Source organism: Gossypium raimondii, chromosome 9 (assembly GCF_025698545.1).
Source record: "Gossypium raimondii isolate GPD5lz chromosome 9, ASM2569854v1, whole genome shotgun sequence".
In the NCBI taxonomy this organism is placed as follows: domain Eukaryota; kingdom Viridiplantae; phylum Streptophyta; class Magnoliopsida; order Malvales; family Malvaceae; genus Gossypium; species Gossypium raimondii.
Genome location: NC_068573.1, coordinates 39,685,078 through 39,701,639, shown reverse-complemented (window position 1 = coordinate 39,701,639; position 16,562 = coordinate 39,685,078). Strand labels below are relative to the sequence as shown.

General features: G+C 35.2%; 2 protein-coding genes across 7 annotated transcripts; both read right to left on the bottom strand.

Moving 5' to 3' along the window:
* Positions 1 to 179: 179 nt before the first annotated feature.
* Positions 180 to 10,716, bottom strand: LOC105799618 (uncharacterized). Of its 3 annotated transcripts, none has more exons than XM_012630285.2 (21): positions 10,619 to 10,716; positions 10,472 to 10,532; positions 10,313 to 10,385; positions 9,984 to 10,106; positions 9,606 to 9,775; positions 8,271 to 8,420; positions 7,751 to 7,885; positions 7,553 to 7,613; positions 6,750 to 7,033; positions 6,065 to 6,196; positions 4,770 to 4,889; positions 4,534 to 4,620; positions 4,304 to 4,426; positions 4,025 to 4,142; positions 3,810 to 3,935; positions 3,247 to 3,381; positions 2,680 to 2,831; positions 2,360 to 2,500; positions 1,760 to 2,059; positions 1,018 to 1,136; positions 180 to 625 (listed from the first exon to the last, which is right to left on the bottom strand). In XM_012630285.2, the coding sequence occupies exons 2-20, from the start codon at positions 10,526 to 10,528 to the stop codon at positions 1,041 to 1,043; spliced, it is 2,583 nt and encodes an 860-aa protein (XP_012485739.1). In that variant the 5' UTR covers positions 10,529 to 10,532; positions 10,619 to 10,716; the 3' UTR covers positions 180 to 625; positions 1,018 to 1,040. The 3 variants fall into 3 exon arrangements, with proteins under 3 accessions (XP_012485739.1, XP_012485738.1, XP_012485737.1); XM_012630284.2 differs by having other exon boundaries at positions 10,670 to 10,716; XM_012630283.2 differs by having other exon boundaries at positions 10,472 to 10,713.
* Positions 10,717 to 12,162: 1,446 nt separating this feature from the next.
* Positions 12,163 to 16,032, bottom strand: LOC105799617 (receptor-like kinase TMK3). Of its 4 annotated transcripts, none has more exons than XM_012630276.2 (3): positions 15,877 to 16,032; positions 13,175 to 15,632; positions 12,163 to 12,861 (listed from the first exon to the last, which is right to left on the bottom strand). In XM_012630276.2, exons 2-3 carry the CDS (start codon positions 15,525 to 15,527, stop codon positions 12,353 to 12,355), a joined length of 2,862 nt encoding a protein of 953 aa, XP_012485730.1. In that variant the 5' UTR covers positions 15,528 to 15,632; positions 15,877 to 16,032; the 3' UTR covers positions 12,163 to 12,352. The 4 variants fall into 4 exon arrangements, with proteins under 4 accessions (XP_012485730.1, XP_052477076.1, XP_052477077.1 ...); XM_052621116.1 differs by having other exon boundaries at positions 13,175 to 14,931; positions 15,184 to 16,001; XM_052621117.1 differs by lacking the exon at positions 15,877 to 16,032 and having other exon boundaries at positions 12,220 to 12,861; positions 13,175 to 14,931; positions 15,308 to 15,432.
* Between the last annotated feature and the right edge of the window lie 530 nt (positions 16,033 to 16,562).

The window sequence follows — 16,562 nt, the reverse complement described above, 5'->3', positions numbered from 1 at the left end:
TGCTACCAAACCAATTTTCAAATCCTTATTTTAGCAAAATGAAATTACGAATAGGTTCAAGTCAAGGTATGCTCTGTTGAATTATCATCTCTCTTTTTTTTTAAAGATAACGTCAAATTAATAAATCGTTCCGTACTTCTAAATTTTCAATTACAAAAAGTTAATATGAAAAACGATAATAAACAAAGAGACTGCTGCAATAGGCAGAATAAGATACTCACAGGTTATCCGAAAATTTTACATTATAGAATGGATGATTATAAAAAAAATTCATAAGCGTCTGCTAAATCATCTATGAGGCAGGATTTCTGATTTGATTTGGAATATGTAATCCTTGGGATCCATTTCAATGGCTTTTCCCTTGGACTGCAGGCTGGCTGCTATATCTATGTTTTTCAAATATACAATGCATGTACTTCATCCTACAACCACGTGCTGTAATCAACAATTTCGCCTCTAAACACCATTAAAATTACAAACAACCAAAGCAGGGCCCTTACCAACGTCGGATTAGCTGAACCAGCATTTTCATCAATATTCCTTCCACCTGATTCATTTTCCCTTTTTGTGCTTGCTTTCTGCTTAGTCCCGATCCCAAACCCTCAAAGGGGTAAATGCCTTTTTGCTGCTTGAAACAGGAATGTGAAAGATATTAAAGACCTTTTTCTTTTTGAAGTTACAATAGTTCCCCAACAGAATCAATTATTTACAAGCATCATTAATATTAACTTCAAATCATTGGATTCAGACAACAATCTATAGCAGTAATCTTAGCTCTTCTTAAGACTCTTTTGTCTTGTTTAACCTTTCCATCACATGAAAATCTCTCCTTTTGTTGCACAAATTTTTGTTAGAACCTATGTTATCTGGCTTCATTTTTCCTTAACTAACCGCATCTAACACATTTTTGAACAAGGGTTTGGAGGTATAATCTTAAAAATAGATGAAAAACTTTTACAAAATAAAAATTGAGTTGTATCAAAATAATAATGATAGAAGAAAATAAAATATACTCACAGTGCCCAAAGTTCATTGGATAATCAGCCAGCAGGTGATGTACTAGTAACCACCTTTAATTGTTCAAATGAACATTGAAATCTGTGCCTTTCTTCAAGGGTCATCTTGACTTCTGAAGACTGCAGTAACAATAGAAAAGAGACCAAAGACATGAATTAATCACACAACATGAGAACCACGGAGTTCTATAATTTAAGTTAATTTGCAGTGGCCTTGTCCAAAGGATTAACTAAAGCACCATTTATTTTCAAAACTATATGGCTGTCAAAAGGTACTAGGCATATAACAGCAGGACAGATCTAGTAGGAAGCAGACCCAGCAGGGAAATAAGTTGTAACGTCATAAATTGCCAAAATCGGATGAAAAGGGGCATATCCAACGAAGAAGTTCTATTCTTTCATCATTTAATGAAATCTTGAAGTCCATAGGATTAGAAGAGCATACTGGACCAAATAATGCAAACCAAAGACCTAAAACAAAATGTGCTTTTGGCAGAAATCATATTCATATACAGAAACTGAACAATGGGATTGACGCATCAACAATCAAGCATCAACAATCAATGTTACTGAGCACAGGATGCATGATAAACAAATAAAAGTATAAATGCTCAAAGGATCCCAGAGGCTAGAATCTTAGTGAAATTTCAGTCATGATTAACACAAACAAGATTCATCCATACTTTTGCTTCTTTGCTTATAAAAATCATTTTAGAAGAACAATGCATGATACAAAACCATACCTGTAAAGAAGCTATGCTTTTCAAAATTGAGCTGACCTCTGTTCTGAATAAAGAAATAATTTTCTGAACTTTAATGTCCTTGTACATTAATAGTAGCAGAGAAATAGTTGCATTTATCCGACTGAGATTGTCAGTGGCATATCTTGTAGAGGTATCAGATGGAAGCGACAAATTACTGTCAGTTAAAAATGAACCAATTAAATCCAATACAAGCTTCAGAACCTTGTTACTCCTATCAAACAAGAAAAAGCATGGTAGAAGGTAATAACGCCATGTGTGAACATCATCTTCTGGAATACACTGCATAAATCAAAAGAAATTTGGCAACTAGAATCAAGAAAACGAAGTAGTCTACAGAGACAACATGATGATGCATAGAATTTTTATTTGCTGGTTTCCCTTTCACTCCTGGTAGGAGTTAGTAAATTCAAGCATAGATGCACAAATAACAAGAACTAAATAAGAATAATTTATAGTATTTAGAATCAATATAAAGGCAAGAAGATGACCAACAGAAAAACTAAAAATGCGAAATATAACAGGATAGCAGATAAGAAACATGTGAAGAATTTAAGTCGAAGGCAAATGCTGACAACTTACATGCACAACATCCATAAGATATCCTGGAAGGAAATTGCTTAGAGCAATTATACTTTGTTCAGAAAGCCTAGTGGGTTTAGAGTCCAGCAGAATGAGCACTCTCAACATTGCACATGCATTGTCAAGAGGTGGTTGCAACAACTGTAAAAGGTTACATTACCACTGTCAAGCATTCTGACTTGCAGATAAATTTTTAAGGAAAGGGACCAAATGGAAAATGAGAAACAACTCATCCAACATATCAAAAACTTGGATAAACCCTGGGCTATGGGAACAAGGAAATAACCGAAAAGAAGATGCAAGCAGTTCTGTCAACTTACTATCAAGCCAATGATTGCTTGATCTAGTATTTGTAAAACAACAGAACTATCACCCATCTGTGACAAGTATGAGCAAAGCACGCTGGTGAGAGACTTAAAAGCTCCATGATTTGAAACCTTTACATCACTTTCTCTAACAGGATCTATATTTTCTGCAAATTTGAAATCCCGTTGAGATAGATATCAAATAATCATAAAGTAAAATCACAAGTAAAACTATAAAGGTATCAAAACAGAACAGAGTGTAGCAGTCATTTATTCCCCTATAAGCACTTGCACCATGAAGCACCTTATTCCCCGCTCATAGAAAGAGGAGTTTTAGGAGCAACCAAATCAATAGAATCTAAAGGGCCAACTCTCTGTAGTTAGGAAGTAAAAACATTTTACAAAACCATCCTATTGTGTAGCATGCCATTATGAGCTTACGAGTTACAAATTTACAAGCATATGCACCATAAAGGGTTAAGTTAAAAGATAACAAAATATTTAAATTTGTTGAAAAGACAAAAGAAAAGAGCCAAGTGATATAACCAACAAAATTGGAAAGTGAAGATAGTTCTGAAATACCAGGGAAAACTTTGAAACGAGATAGTAAAGTCATGAAGAAGCTGATATGATCAGCAATTTGGATGTGTCCAGCTTTGTAGGCAGCATGCAGAACCTCTATAATCCGGAAAGATACAAAAAGCTCCAATTCAGGACCTGAAATATAGAGGACAATGAAGATAATAGAAGACATTATATGTCAAACAGAGTAAATGTAGCCTTGCTATTTTAAGCATCTCCTCACCAAATTTACAATAAGATCATCCACCAAAAGGCAAAAAGAAGGTGCCGGCAACATCCAGCAGCACAAATGTCCAAATGTACAACTCACTTCTTTTGTCTTTTACTAAAGCAAAATAATACTGTCCCTCAATTATATGCCAACTTTCCATTTTGGGTTACCTTAAAGAAAAACTTGCCATTTTGGGACGTCTGAAACTGTCATCTTTCTTTTTTGAAAACCTCAAATTTTTTATCTTTTTGGTATTGGTTTCAGATGTAAAAAACATAAAGGTTTTGAAATTATAAAAGTACAAAATTTTAATATAAAGGACCTAAAACAAACAATCGTAAAAAACACTTACACAGGCAACATAAAGCTACTGATTTCAGCAAAAGTGCACTCAAGTTAGAGAAATAATAAAGGCAACAGATAGACAACTCCTGACAATCCCTAGGAAGTCTCATGAAAGGACCATAGTATATGTTTCCTGAAAACGAAGAAATGAAATGATATGTCAATTCTAAAGTACGTAAGTTTGTTTCATCAACTAAAGTTTCGGCAAAAATTAACTTATACCTTCTTCACATGTGCTGTAAAACTCACTGAGTGCAAATTGAGTATTTTCATAGTCCCAAAAAAGAAAAGAGTTTGAACCGCAAAATTGCCCGAGACGAAGAAGAAGGCGCAAGACAACCTAAGGTGCAAGAAAAATAGTTACTCGTGTTTTGAGGACTCACAACAAAGTGGATCATTGGTTAAGATGATTATAAACAATGCTCTAACTTTTCAACTTCAACAATTTTGTCCACCATCTAACCATGTTAGTGAAGCTCAGAAAGTAAAATAGGTTAATACCTGAGAAGAGGATGGTTGTCTATCACCAAGAAGCATTAACAACGAGGGCAGCTCTCTTATCCAAACAGTCTGAAAGTCTAATACCACAGTATCACTTGCTTCAGTATAGTGCTTATCTCCATTCTGTTATTTAAAAAATAGTACTAGACTTAATTTTCAGATGGTGCAAATGAGGTCCAAAATAGGAGTTGCCTTTTAGTGACACTTAAAATGTATCGAATTGAGCTTACAGGAATTAACATTTCTTCAATCATGGACAGGCAAGACAATTTAAGTGAAGACTCTGGATTGCAACCCTTGAATGTCTGAGTAAATGACTGCAACAAAGTTTTTAATGGTTATTTTCTTAAGACCTGTGAAACAATCACCTTGAACCATATGGCCAACAAAACTGGAAGCCCATAAAACAAGAGAAAAACTAATCACGATAATATACTTAAAACAGTGCTCTCAAAATAAAACCAACCTCAAGAATGCGTAACTGCCAACGAGTTTCCACTTCTGATGCAAGTTTCGGAATGAAAGGAAGCAATGAAGGTACATGCTTTTCCCATGCTACTTTACCAGAACGTGTGCTACTACAAATCTACAGGATGCAAGTTATCAGAAGCAATTCTATAAAGTCTGCACTCCATAACATAAAATGAGTCTTATAGTTGAAGAGCATCAAAATACTTTAAGAACCTTTAAACTAATTCGGAGAAGTATGATGACAAAATAAAATTTGAAATTATTGCGTAATTTAAAATGCAAAGCTAATAATCCGAGGAAAATTGTTCTCAGGTAGACAATAGATTTTTAAATCAAACCAAGAAAGCAAAAAAAGAAAAAGAGTAACTAGCCAGAAATACTTCCTTAGCCACTAAATTTTCTCTGACTTCAACCACAGAAATCCTATTCCAATTTTCAGTGGTTCTCAACCTTTCCAAGAACTATTCCAAACAATTCCCTACTACAATCTACAATCAGACCCTTGAATTGCTGAATTTTGAAAGATTATGAACAGGTAAACACTGATCTCCAAGAAATTGCAATGACTATGTTATGTGCCAATTGCAAAGTATGGGACTTGGATCCCACATAGGAAAGTGAGGGATTTCCTAATGGGGTTTATATGGACCTAGGCTCTCCAACCTCTAGCTTTTGGGCTGTGGTTCTCCAAACGTCTGTATCAATTGGTATCAAAGCCAACAATCATGTTTCTTAGTTGCAATCGTGCGGCGCAGGTGGTGACACCAGCATTGCAGTGTTTGCCCAAGGATAGATTAAGCTAGCATAAAACTAGCCCGCGTGGGCGCTGGGGCTGCAGAGTGTGGTAGATTTTTATGTGCCAATTGCAAGGTATGGGACTTGGATCCCACATAGGAAAGTAAGGAATTTCCTAGTGGAGTTTATATGGACCTAGGCGCTCTAGCCTCAATAGCCAGCTTTTGAGGTTTGGTTCTCCAAAGGTCCGTATCAGACTATTAACCAAGTTTTAATGCAAGGCACACATCCATCATAATTGTGATATGGTATGAAAAAAATGAAGACACCCCCTCTCAACACACTAATTGTTCTCTTTACCTTCCAGTATGAAACTACAGTAGGTACAATAGATAACCTTTTGAATCTTAAGAATTCATAAGTTGAATCAAAACCTTGTTTTATAAGAAAAAAACCATTACATGATCTTTAAACTTGAGAGTTTACTTTTACTTCAATGAGCAAGTTCAGAAAGAAACCAGATAAAGGAATGCAAGATGGTTTCAAGAAGCCAACCGTGCCGAGCAGTGCATTCTCTATAAACTCGAGAAATTTCTCAAACACATTTGCAGAAGGGCAGATCCATTCCCGGAGGTGCAAAAATATCTCCGTTATGACAATGTTCAGGATAAAATATCTATCATCCTCCTAAATTCAAAATATAAAAGGATCAGTTGCAATAAAAGATTAAGGAAAAATCAAAAACAGTTTCTAAAGAAATCATGTAATGGTTAGGGTTACTCTCACACAAGCATATCAAGAAGGAACAGGGGAGAGGCAAGATACATGGTTCTCAATTCTAGTGGTCAACAACGGGGGTTGATCAAAAGCCATATTACTCAATGAGATATTTTTTCTACACAGGCAATTGTTTTTTCTTTTCAAAAGCCTCTAAGTATCAAAATAACAGTGATAGTATTGGATGTGCAGAGAAGGACAAGACAGCAACAGTCAGTATAAAACATAATCTAAGATACCAACTGAAGCATTAGTCTATAGAATGCAAGATATATCAGCATCCAACAAAACTCAAAATTGTTCATCTTTTTGTTTTATTACTGCTAAAACGAAATGGGTTGACTGAATGTTTTCCTTACACAAGTGAATGGAAAGAAATTAAGACGTATTTGTTAAGAGACAAAAGATAAGAAAGGCCATTGGAAAGGCAAACAAAGATTCGGAAATCATGTTAAGGAAATACCTTCACAGAAAGGTGGTGTTTTGGATAAAGGGGAAATACTCCCAATAACTTCTTTGACAAGGGTGATGAGAGAGTTTGATTGCATATTGAATCAGCTGCCACTTCATGAGTACCATAAATAAAAAATCTTACAGCAATATCTATGCTTTGAAGTATGGATAATATACAATCAAATGATTGTGCATCCAGTTGTGGCATAGAAATGAGCAATGGAATAAAATCTTGGAAACAGTTTATTAGAACTAGCACAAGGTCCTTTAGTTTCTTGATAATGGTAGAGAACCCTACAGGAACAAAAATACAGTTGTTAATACAACCAGAGCATGCCAGCATGGTTTTCTTCACCTCCCAATTAAAACAAAAAAAGCTGAAAAGAAAAGAACAAAATAACAAAGTTGACAAAATTTGGAGCAGAGTATGTAGCAGGGAAAAAAGACAGTTTAGCGCGGCAAGGTTAAGAAACTTTGCAATTTATACTACTTATTATTACAATAATGAAGAAAACACACTCCTCAACTCTGATTGTTAGATAGAGAAGTCACCTAACTCCATTAGGAAGAGATGGCAGCAAATGCACAATTTAATACTTTAAAGAACAAACAGAAATTGAAGCCCAAAAAAACCTAATAATTATTTTTTTTTTGGGGGGGGGGGGGAGGGGGGGAATTGCACAAGGCATAAACACAGAAACCAGACCATACACTTTCCAATTAATTGTAACCATCATTCATTTAGTGGAATAGAAAAGCAACACGAAGGAGAAAAAAAGTGTAATGAAGACGGTGCATTAAGCTTTTACATACCAGTATTTGCTGTTGGTGCATCAGGCTCAAAAGCATGTATCATCCTGTCTCCTGAAATACCCTAGGAAATTTAATGGAAAATAAATACAGGCATTAGAAGCTGGTATCATTACAGACAAAAAACCACCTCATGTTTTTTTTGCCAAAATAATAGAGCCAAGAAAGATGGTATACACAAGATTGACAATAGGAACATACCTTTTCAGATTCTGGCTTTTTGCTTGGCAACAGTGACAGGCAGCGGACTAACCCTGAAAGAGTAGTTCTGAGCTTCCCCTTGTCTTCTAAATAATACTGGTTTTTCCTTAAAATATCTTCATAGCTCTGAAGAATCTGGTCATGAAACAACCAACTAAGAAACACACACACGAATATATATATAGAAAACAACAAGAAACAATTACTCAAATTAATTCAAAATGGGATATCACCATCCTAAATAAAAAAGTTCAGGAAAAAAAAAAGGAAATACAACTACAGAGAATAAGGACTGGCTATATCACAAGTTTAAAAGGTCATCACTTAATTTTATCTTGAAAACTCAATAATACCCTGTTCCAATGAAACCAAAAAAGCTTCAACATCTGATATTATTAAGTATCAACGTGACTTTTCTTTTCTGCACTATATATCAATTCCTTTAACAAAATTTCTTGTTTACCGAAGCCAATAAAAATATAATAATTGCAATGATTAAAAAAATGACTAAATTATGTACCTTCTCAGCATATAATGAAAAGCAAGGAGGATAGTATTGCACAACAAGATCAAAAAATTTGAAAGCCATCATGCGGATGTCAATTGCTAAATTTGTCATTGCATTGAAAATATATGTCATCAATAAGGAGATGAGAAGTCCTTGATTATCCTGGAAAAGAAAAGCCAAAACCTATTGTCAGTTAAATGGACAAGAATAATCACTATAAAAATGATAAATGGAGAAAATAGGTACAGCCATATCTTAACTCATTCTCACAGGACAACAAATGAAGCACATCTAGAAAAGATGGTAGCAGAAAGAAACTCGGGCAGGATTATTTTCTAAAAGATATATATGTATATGTATACGACAAACACATACATATATACATACATGTGAAATCAAGTATTGATCCTAAGAACAATAATCTGGTTTAAGCATACACTTAAAAATGATAATAATTCCTTCGCCTTAAACAGCATTCCACCCTGAGCCACGTTTGAACTATGAGAGTAATTTCACACCTTAAGAGACACATCAGCATACAAAAAAGAATACCAAACTCATAGACAAACAAAAATAGCAAACCCACTTAGCATTTCTCCAGCATGTTTCGGTGTTGTGAAGGTGTGCACCATGCTTGTGTCTTTGCACTAGACAACAAAAGCACCTTAAGACACTTTTGGGCAAGGCCCATTTGATCAGGCGCATCCCTGCTGCACCTAAGCATGCTGTCTTGCAAAGCTTTAGGCATAGAAAAAGCCCAGTTGATCGAAGTTCTCTTTTTTTATCTTTTCTTTTTCTCTTTTCTTAGATATATCTTTACTCGTAAGAAAGGCATAGCATCTAAATTTATACTTTTCAATATTTTAGTATTGAACTATAGACATGAACCATAAGGAAATCACACATATTGACTAATAACATTATTGCATATTTTGTAGATAAACTAGACCAAACTTTAGAGTTTATTATATGTCTTAAGCTTTATACACACACACACATAAAAAAGTCACATACATACATACATGCATATCATGCTTTACTTCACTTAGGCTAGAGCCTTTTTTGCACCTTGTGCCTAAGGCAATATAAGGGCTCTACCACCTAGAATGCGCTTTGTGCCCTTGACAACTCTGGCTTGTTTATGAAACAATATAAGCTAGTCTAAATCAGCCCTTTAAATATTTAATAAATAACATCAAAAGCTAAAGCATAAAGATATCTGCATCACCAGAATTTCTACCGAATAATATAAGCATGTAGCAATACACTATCATGGAAAACTTAATCTTGAAAGTAAACACCAGCTTGAATTTAAGAGCAAACAAACAAAAGGGGGAAAAAAAAAACCTCAGCACAACCAGGGAAAATTTCAGACTTAAACAGTTGATATAACGCTTCCCTAACTACTTTATCATCATCACTTATCCGCTCCCGCAGTTTCTCTATAACTGCATATCTGTGCAGCCTCAACTCTGCCGGATGATTAAGGACTAAATCCTTGATTCCCATTAATGCATCTTCAAGGAGAAGAAAACTCATATAAAGAACAATTTACGGAACTCAAAAACAAACACAGATTCATAAATTATACTCAATGAACAAATCATCTAAAATCTAAAAGAATAAAAAATAAGAAGTTTATTCATGAATCACAAATTAGAAAACAAATAATGCAATCGAACAATAAAAAGGCTGTAATTCTTTAAAATCATAAAAAAAAGGTACCCCTTCGAACTTTGGCGTTATGATGAGATGTTTGCTGAAGAAGTTCTTTCAAAGTCAATCCTTTCTTACTCACAGCTAAACCTTCCTTGTTTGTTGCCACACTCTGCTCAGGAAGTACAATTGCTGCTCGCGCAATACACATAATAGCAAATTTCGATCAATCAGGTCCCCAATAAAGCTAGCAATAATGCTTTTCGAGATTATAACTAAGAATTTTTTGTAGCAAAAGAAGTGTTTCAAATTCCACTAGTTACTTTTTCCAGCTAAACATATTGTCTCCCTAATTCTAAAGTAAAAATATGATAACAGATTAAATTATTAACTCTCACCTTTGGATTTAATTTCAGTATTTGTGGCATTCTTCGGTGGAGGCAATTTCCGGCCTAGCTTTCTCTTTATTTTCTGTAAATAAACTCAAATAAATATTTTTTTAAAATAGTAGCGAGTAATACAAGAAAACAGAAAGGAAGCATTAGCAGTAGAATTACTTTGAAATCTATGCCTTTCTTTTGCTGCTTCTTTGAAGGAGCCTTCGAACGCACCATTTTACTACACCAATAGACGTAAAATCACAGTACTTCTTCGCATAAATGAAAAAGGGGGGAAGGATGTTAACGAAATTCGCCAATTTTTACCAAAATATTTGCGTTTGCTTTCCGAGAATGAACAGTAACACAACAACGAACCTGGTTTCCGAGTTCTGGTTTATAGGTCAATCGCCAGCAAGGGTTTAGGCATCTGATAAAACCCCTTTCAAAGTCTCTTATTTATTTTCTTGTAATCGGCCCAAAAGCCCAACAATTCGACCAATTAAGTTTATGGGCTTTTCTTTTTGAGGTAATTTGAGTAGGCCATTCTTTTCGAGTGAAAGAATTAATATATCATTAGATTAGCTATTTTTAGTAAGAGGTGGAAATAGCATGTTGACATGTAATAATATCATATTAGATATTGGAAATACTATAATTTAATAAAATTGATCAAGACTGGGATTTTAATTTTTTTAAAAATATAAAATTTAAAAGGATAAATTCACAATTTATGCAAATAGCACTAGAATTATTGTTGTGTAGTCAGCATCTCATTGATGGAAAATCATTAATTTGTCCATTGTATTAATCAGGAATAACAGTTCTATTATGAAAAAAGAAAAGAAATGAAACCGCCATACTTTTTTTCAATAAATCAGAAGAATAATAACAAAAAATGAGCAAAGTTGTCAAAAAATTGACAAAAACAACGGCTCTAGTATGACCACGTCAGCATCATTTACCATGTCAACATAATTAACAATCAAATTAGTTAATTGAAGATTTCCATTAATAAAAGATTTCAGTTGATAATTTTTGTCATTAAAGGCTTAATAAAGTGAAATTTTAAGAGTTTAATTGATTTTATTTACTTTTTAACCCTTATAAAAATAAATAGATTTGAATTGGATTTCATTACTTTAATTAACCAATTTTTAAAATTTTAATGCATTTAAAAAATCACTAAACACTCTAAAATTAAAATAAATTCAATGCTGATCTATTGAATTCAAATAATTCTAGTTTATTATTTTTAATAAACTAGAATTGTTTATTTATTTATTCTTATTAGTAGTATCTTTTCCAAGAAGAAAAAAAAAACATTATTATTTTAAACTGAAAACCAAGTTAAGCTGTTGCCTTAATTAAAATAATACTACGATTGGATTGGAATTATCCATTGGCTTTGTAAAAACATATATGATGATAGACTCAAGAAGCATCCTACTTCCGCCATAATTTACTTCTTACTTCCCGTTGGACGAACACCCCTGCAATTATGTACTTACTCGGTTGCCTCTCTCACTATATATCATTGCTTTCCGACATACTTGCAACATGTTTTTTGCCTTTATGGTTTTCGGTCCATTTGTCCAATCTAGTATTGTCTCCCGAATAACTTGTTGATTTTAATTCAGCAGAAAAAAATATAAACAAATAACAAAGAATCCAATTCATAATTCGAAAAGAGTTAATGTCAATCCAGAAATCTGCTGCATCCATCCTTGTGGCAAACCTCTTATGATGTAGAGTTTTACTTGGGAAGGACAAGGAGGAGTTGAGACAGAGAGACATGGATATTGTTGTTTGTTTCGGTGGGGCGACAAGTTAGTTTAGATATCTGGTTCTAATACCAATTATAATGTCTGTTGGCTAACAAGACGTCTCTGCCCATAAAATTAATCAAAGCAACTTACACCATCATAAGCAGCAAAATATTACAAACGACTATATTTAATGCGGAAATATATATCAACATTGAATTCTCAAATAGATAGAACACAAACTACTATTTATAACAACAAGGAATTCAAAGAAATGCAACGAAGTACCTCTTTTTTATCGACCATCGGCAGAATTGAATGACTCTGCAAAACCAGTAGGCCGAGCCGGGATACTACCTTTGCTGTCTTCTAGGTCCAAATAACTAAAATCTTTTCCTTCAGCTTCCTGCCAGTCTTTCACCATCTGATTAAGAGGAAGGCTGTAATCAATGGCACAATAATCATCATTATCATCATCCAGTGGTTTCCATTTTTCAACAAGTGGAGCCAATACATTCACAGCATGCCCCATGTCTGGCCGTTGGCTGGGTTCCCTTGCAGTGCAATGTCCAGCAAGTTCAGCAATGATGGAGACACTCTCAAATGTTTCATCCTTTACATCGAGAGATGGGTCGATAGCAGCCCTTAATTTCTCCTTGTCTGGTTTGATATGCCAGAACCATGCAGCTAAGTACTGGGTCTCTTCAGGCCTATCCTCATCAAGTGCAGTCAATCCAGTCAGAAGTTCCATCAGCACGACACCAAAACTAAAAACATCGGCTTTGGTGGTGATTTTTCCTGTAACTGAAGTATACTGGAACTTTGAAGTTAGAGTCAGTACAAAAACAAATGACATCAATAACAACTACGGGATATGCTTCCATTTGTGCAAAGACTAGAACAAATCAGCTTAAAATCCTCTAGATCAGCTTACTACCGGCATATATTACTTTCAAAAAGTCCTTGTAACTCCAAGGAGGAGTTCAAACTACATTCATATTGAAAGAAAGAATGGTTAAAAGTTTTAAGCAAAGTAAACTATTTCATGAGAAAACTTATGTTTATTTAAGCCTGATCTCATTTCAAATGATTGGACAACCTTAGACAGTTTGCTTACCTGCATATTCTGGTGCTAAGTAACCAAAAGTCCCAGCAAGCCTGGTCACAACAGATTTCTCCCCGTTAGGAGCAAGTTTGACTAAACCAAAGTCTGAAACTTTTGCTCTGAAATCATCACCAAGTAAAATATTTGAAGACTTAAGATCTCTATGTATGAAGCTTTGATGACCCAGGGTGTGAAGATACTCCATTCCTCTGGCTACATCCAAGGCGATATTTAGCCGTCTCTTCCAAGATAGAGGCTCTAATTTCAGGCTCTTCCAATGGAAAAGATGCTTGCTAAGAGCACCTTGAGACATATATTCATAAACAAGAATTCTCTCATTGCCTTCAATGGAATAACCCAAAAGAGATACCAAATGGCGGTGCCGAACCTTTGAAAGGACTGCAATTTCAGCCTGGAATTCATCCAAAGCCTTGTTTGTAATCACACCAGCCTCCATTCTTTTAACTGCAATTTGTGTTCCATCATCTAGTTCCCCTTTATAAACTACACCAAAGCCACCACGGCCGAGCTCTTTCTGTCCTGCAAAATTTTTTGTTACATTCCGAAGAACTTGAACTGATATGACCAAATTTCCAGCTTCAATAACATGAGACTCCCCAATGCTACTACTATTTCTGCTTGCAGAGCCACTCCCTGTTAGGGTAGAAGTGTTTCCATTGGTGTTATTGGCAGCAACAACAACCTTAACCATATTATCTGGATCAGATGGATCCCTGGGAGGGATTACCTGGGAAGTTGAAGACAAATTACTGTCTTTTCTCTTCTTATAAAAGTAGATGGATAGAGGAATGACAAGAAATGCAACAAGTGCAAAACTTGCAACAGGAGCCATGATCAAAACAAATGTGTTTCTTTTGAAACCTTTTGTTTTTGTTGATTTCAGAGAAGAGTTAGTGGCAGGGGAACCCGGATCTGAATCTTGTGATGACGTAGTAGGGATATTGGGTGGAGAATCTGAACTCTCAGGTGGAATATTAGCCCCTTTGGTATGGTCTGTCTTATCACCGTTCAATAAAGGATTACCAGTTACGACAAGCTTCACAGTTCTACTAAATTTTGGTAAAGGACCAGATATGTTATTGCCACTGAGATCCAGAGTTTCTAGGGATTTCAAGCTAGTCCAGTTATTTGGAATGGGACCACTTAGATTGTTAGATTGAAGCCTGATTTGAGAAAGGGAGTCCAGCTTTGCAACTGAAGGACTCAAACAACCAGAGAGATTATAATGGGGCAAATTTATGACTGAAACCTTCCCACTATTGCATCTAATTCCCAACCAGTTGCAGGGCTCATTACCAGACCAGGAGGATACAAGCTTGGAAGGGTAATTCACCACTCCAAGAAACTCTATAAGTGCCATAACTTCTGGGGAGCAAAGAAGCCCCTGAGTGGCTTGACAGAACTTGTTTGAAGCAAAAGTTACCTTTGATGCTTTGAACATTGGAATTGGACCCATCAAGTGATTATTGTTTAAATCTAAGTTTTGCAGTCTCATATTTGCTAAACTAATAGGAATTAGGCCAACAAGTTTGTTACTATTAAGATTGAGATCCTTCAAGAGAGTTAACTTACCAATACTCTCTGGGATTGTTCCAGTGAAGTGGTTCCCGTGCAGCCATAAAACTGTGAGGGACTCCATTGTTGCCACAACATCGATTGGACCAGTCATCCCTCCATGCAGTTGATTATTCAGCCAAAGCATCTGTAAAGCACTGCCATTGAAAGTTCCCTGAATTTCACCAGACAACCTATTACCAGAAAGCATCAAGTTTGTCAAGGAAGGCATGGAACCAAGGAAATCTGGCAATGGCCCGATCAAATTACAGTTCATACAAGAAAGATTGGTCAATTGAGCAGAATTTTCCAAAGCCTTAGGGAATGACCAGCCTGTACTAGCATTAAAATTGTTGGCATCCAATGCCAAGACTTCCAGATTATCTAAACCATCAAGGAAATCAGATGGAATAGAATCAAAATTGTTGTAATCCAAATAAGCATACCGCAAATTAGATAAACCAGAAAAAGATGGCAACTTTCCGCTCAACTGGTTCCTTTGGAGACCAATGTTCTTGAGCATGGAGAGTTTGTTCAAGTTTTGAGGCAAAGTACCCTTCAACCCCATACCTTGAGCCTGAATCTGAGTAACCCTGGAATTCTCACAATAGATGTGGTTCCAGCTTGGAGGACCACAAGGATCACCACCCTTTTCGGGCCATTTCAAGAGCTCCGGATTATCAAGTTCATCTCTGAATTGCATTAAAACATCAAGGTCACCAGAGTCAGTGGTGCTAAAAACCACTGTAACAAGAGACAAAAGAAGCACTGAAGCTAACTTCTTTCTCATTGCAGATATTTGGGTGCTGCTGCACTGGAGCAGATAACCTCAACTACTATAAAAGCAGCTTCACTTGAGCAACAATGGTGGTTTCTTCAAATACCCACTTCAAGTCTTGCATCAAATAATTTTAAAAAAATAGATTTTAGATTTGTGGTATACTAAGAGACAGTGAAGAAGAGACACAGTAATTCATGAAAACAAACAAGGAGAAAAAAAAATCAAACTTTGGGAGCTATAGAGCAACGAGGGCAGATTTATTACATGAAAAACAAAACAAAACAAAGTATTCGATCAAACTTGAACTGTTGAAGAATATAAGCCTAACGAAAAAACAAAAATGAAACTTGGACGATACCTTATAGCCTAAAGGTGAATTTCTCAATTAGCATTACAAATATAAATACATATAATCATCAACTTCAATATTCTGGAAAAGTGGTTTTTCATTTGCCAGACACCACCAAAGACCATACCAGATTTCCTTTTCACTCTCCCCTTGCCTCATCAATAACTGCAAAAAGACAAGGGCAGTACTGTCTTTTGAGTAGGATGCTACATCCAGGTGCCATTACTTTTAACAGTTTTCTTTCCTTTTTCATTTCTTCATTAAAACAGCACTCACTGCTATTAACTAATTAATCAATTCCACTTTTACGGCTTGTTTAATTAAAGTTATATATTTTTATTGTAGCAATTAAGCTGGTGGGTCATTTTTTGTTGAGTGGAACACTGATCCATTTCAGAGGTGCTTTGATTTCCATGTCTTGGTGGCTTGTTTCATGGTACAAGTTATTATTCATATTTTCTGCAGATAATAAATAATAAAATAATGCAGACCAAACAAGTTTTATTAGTATTATTTTACTCAACTAATTTGGGGTCGGAAGAATAATGGTGTAATTGTGGTCCTGCTTTTTCTTTTCAGATTTTTCTATTGTTTTCTTCCAATATTTACTTCATCTCTTCCGTGGAGAGTTTGATATAGGAACAGATTTGAGTGTTCAAATTTCCCAAGTCTTTTATGATTTTTGGTGAAGATAA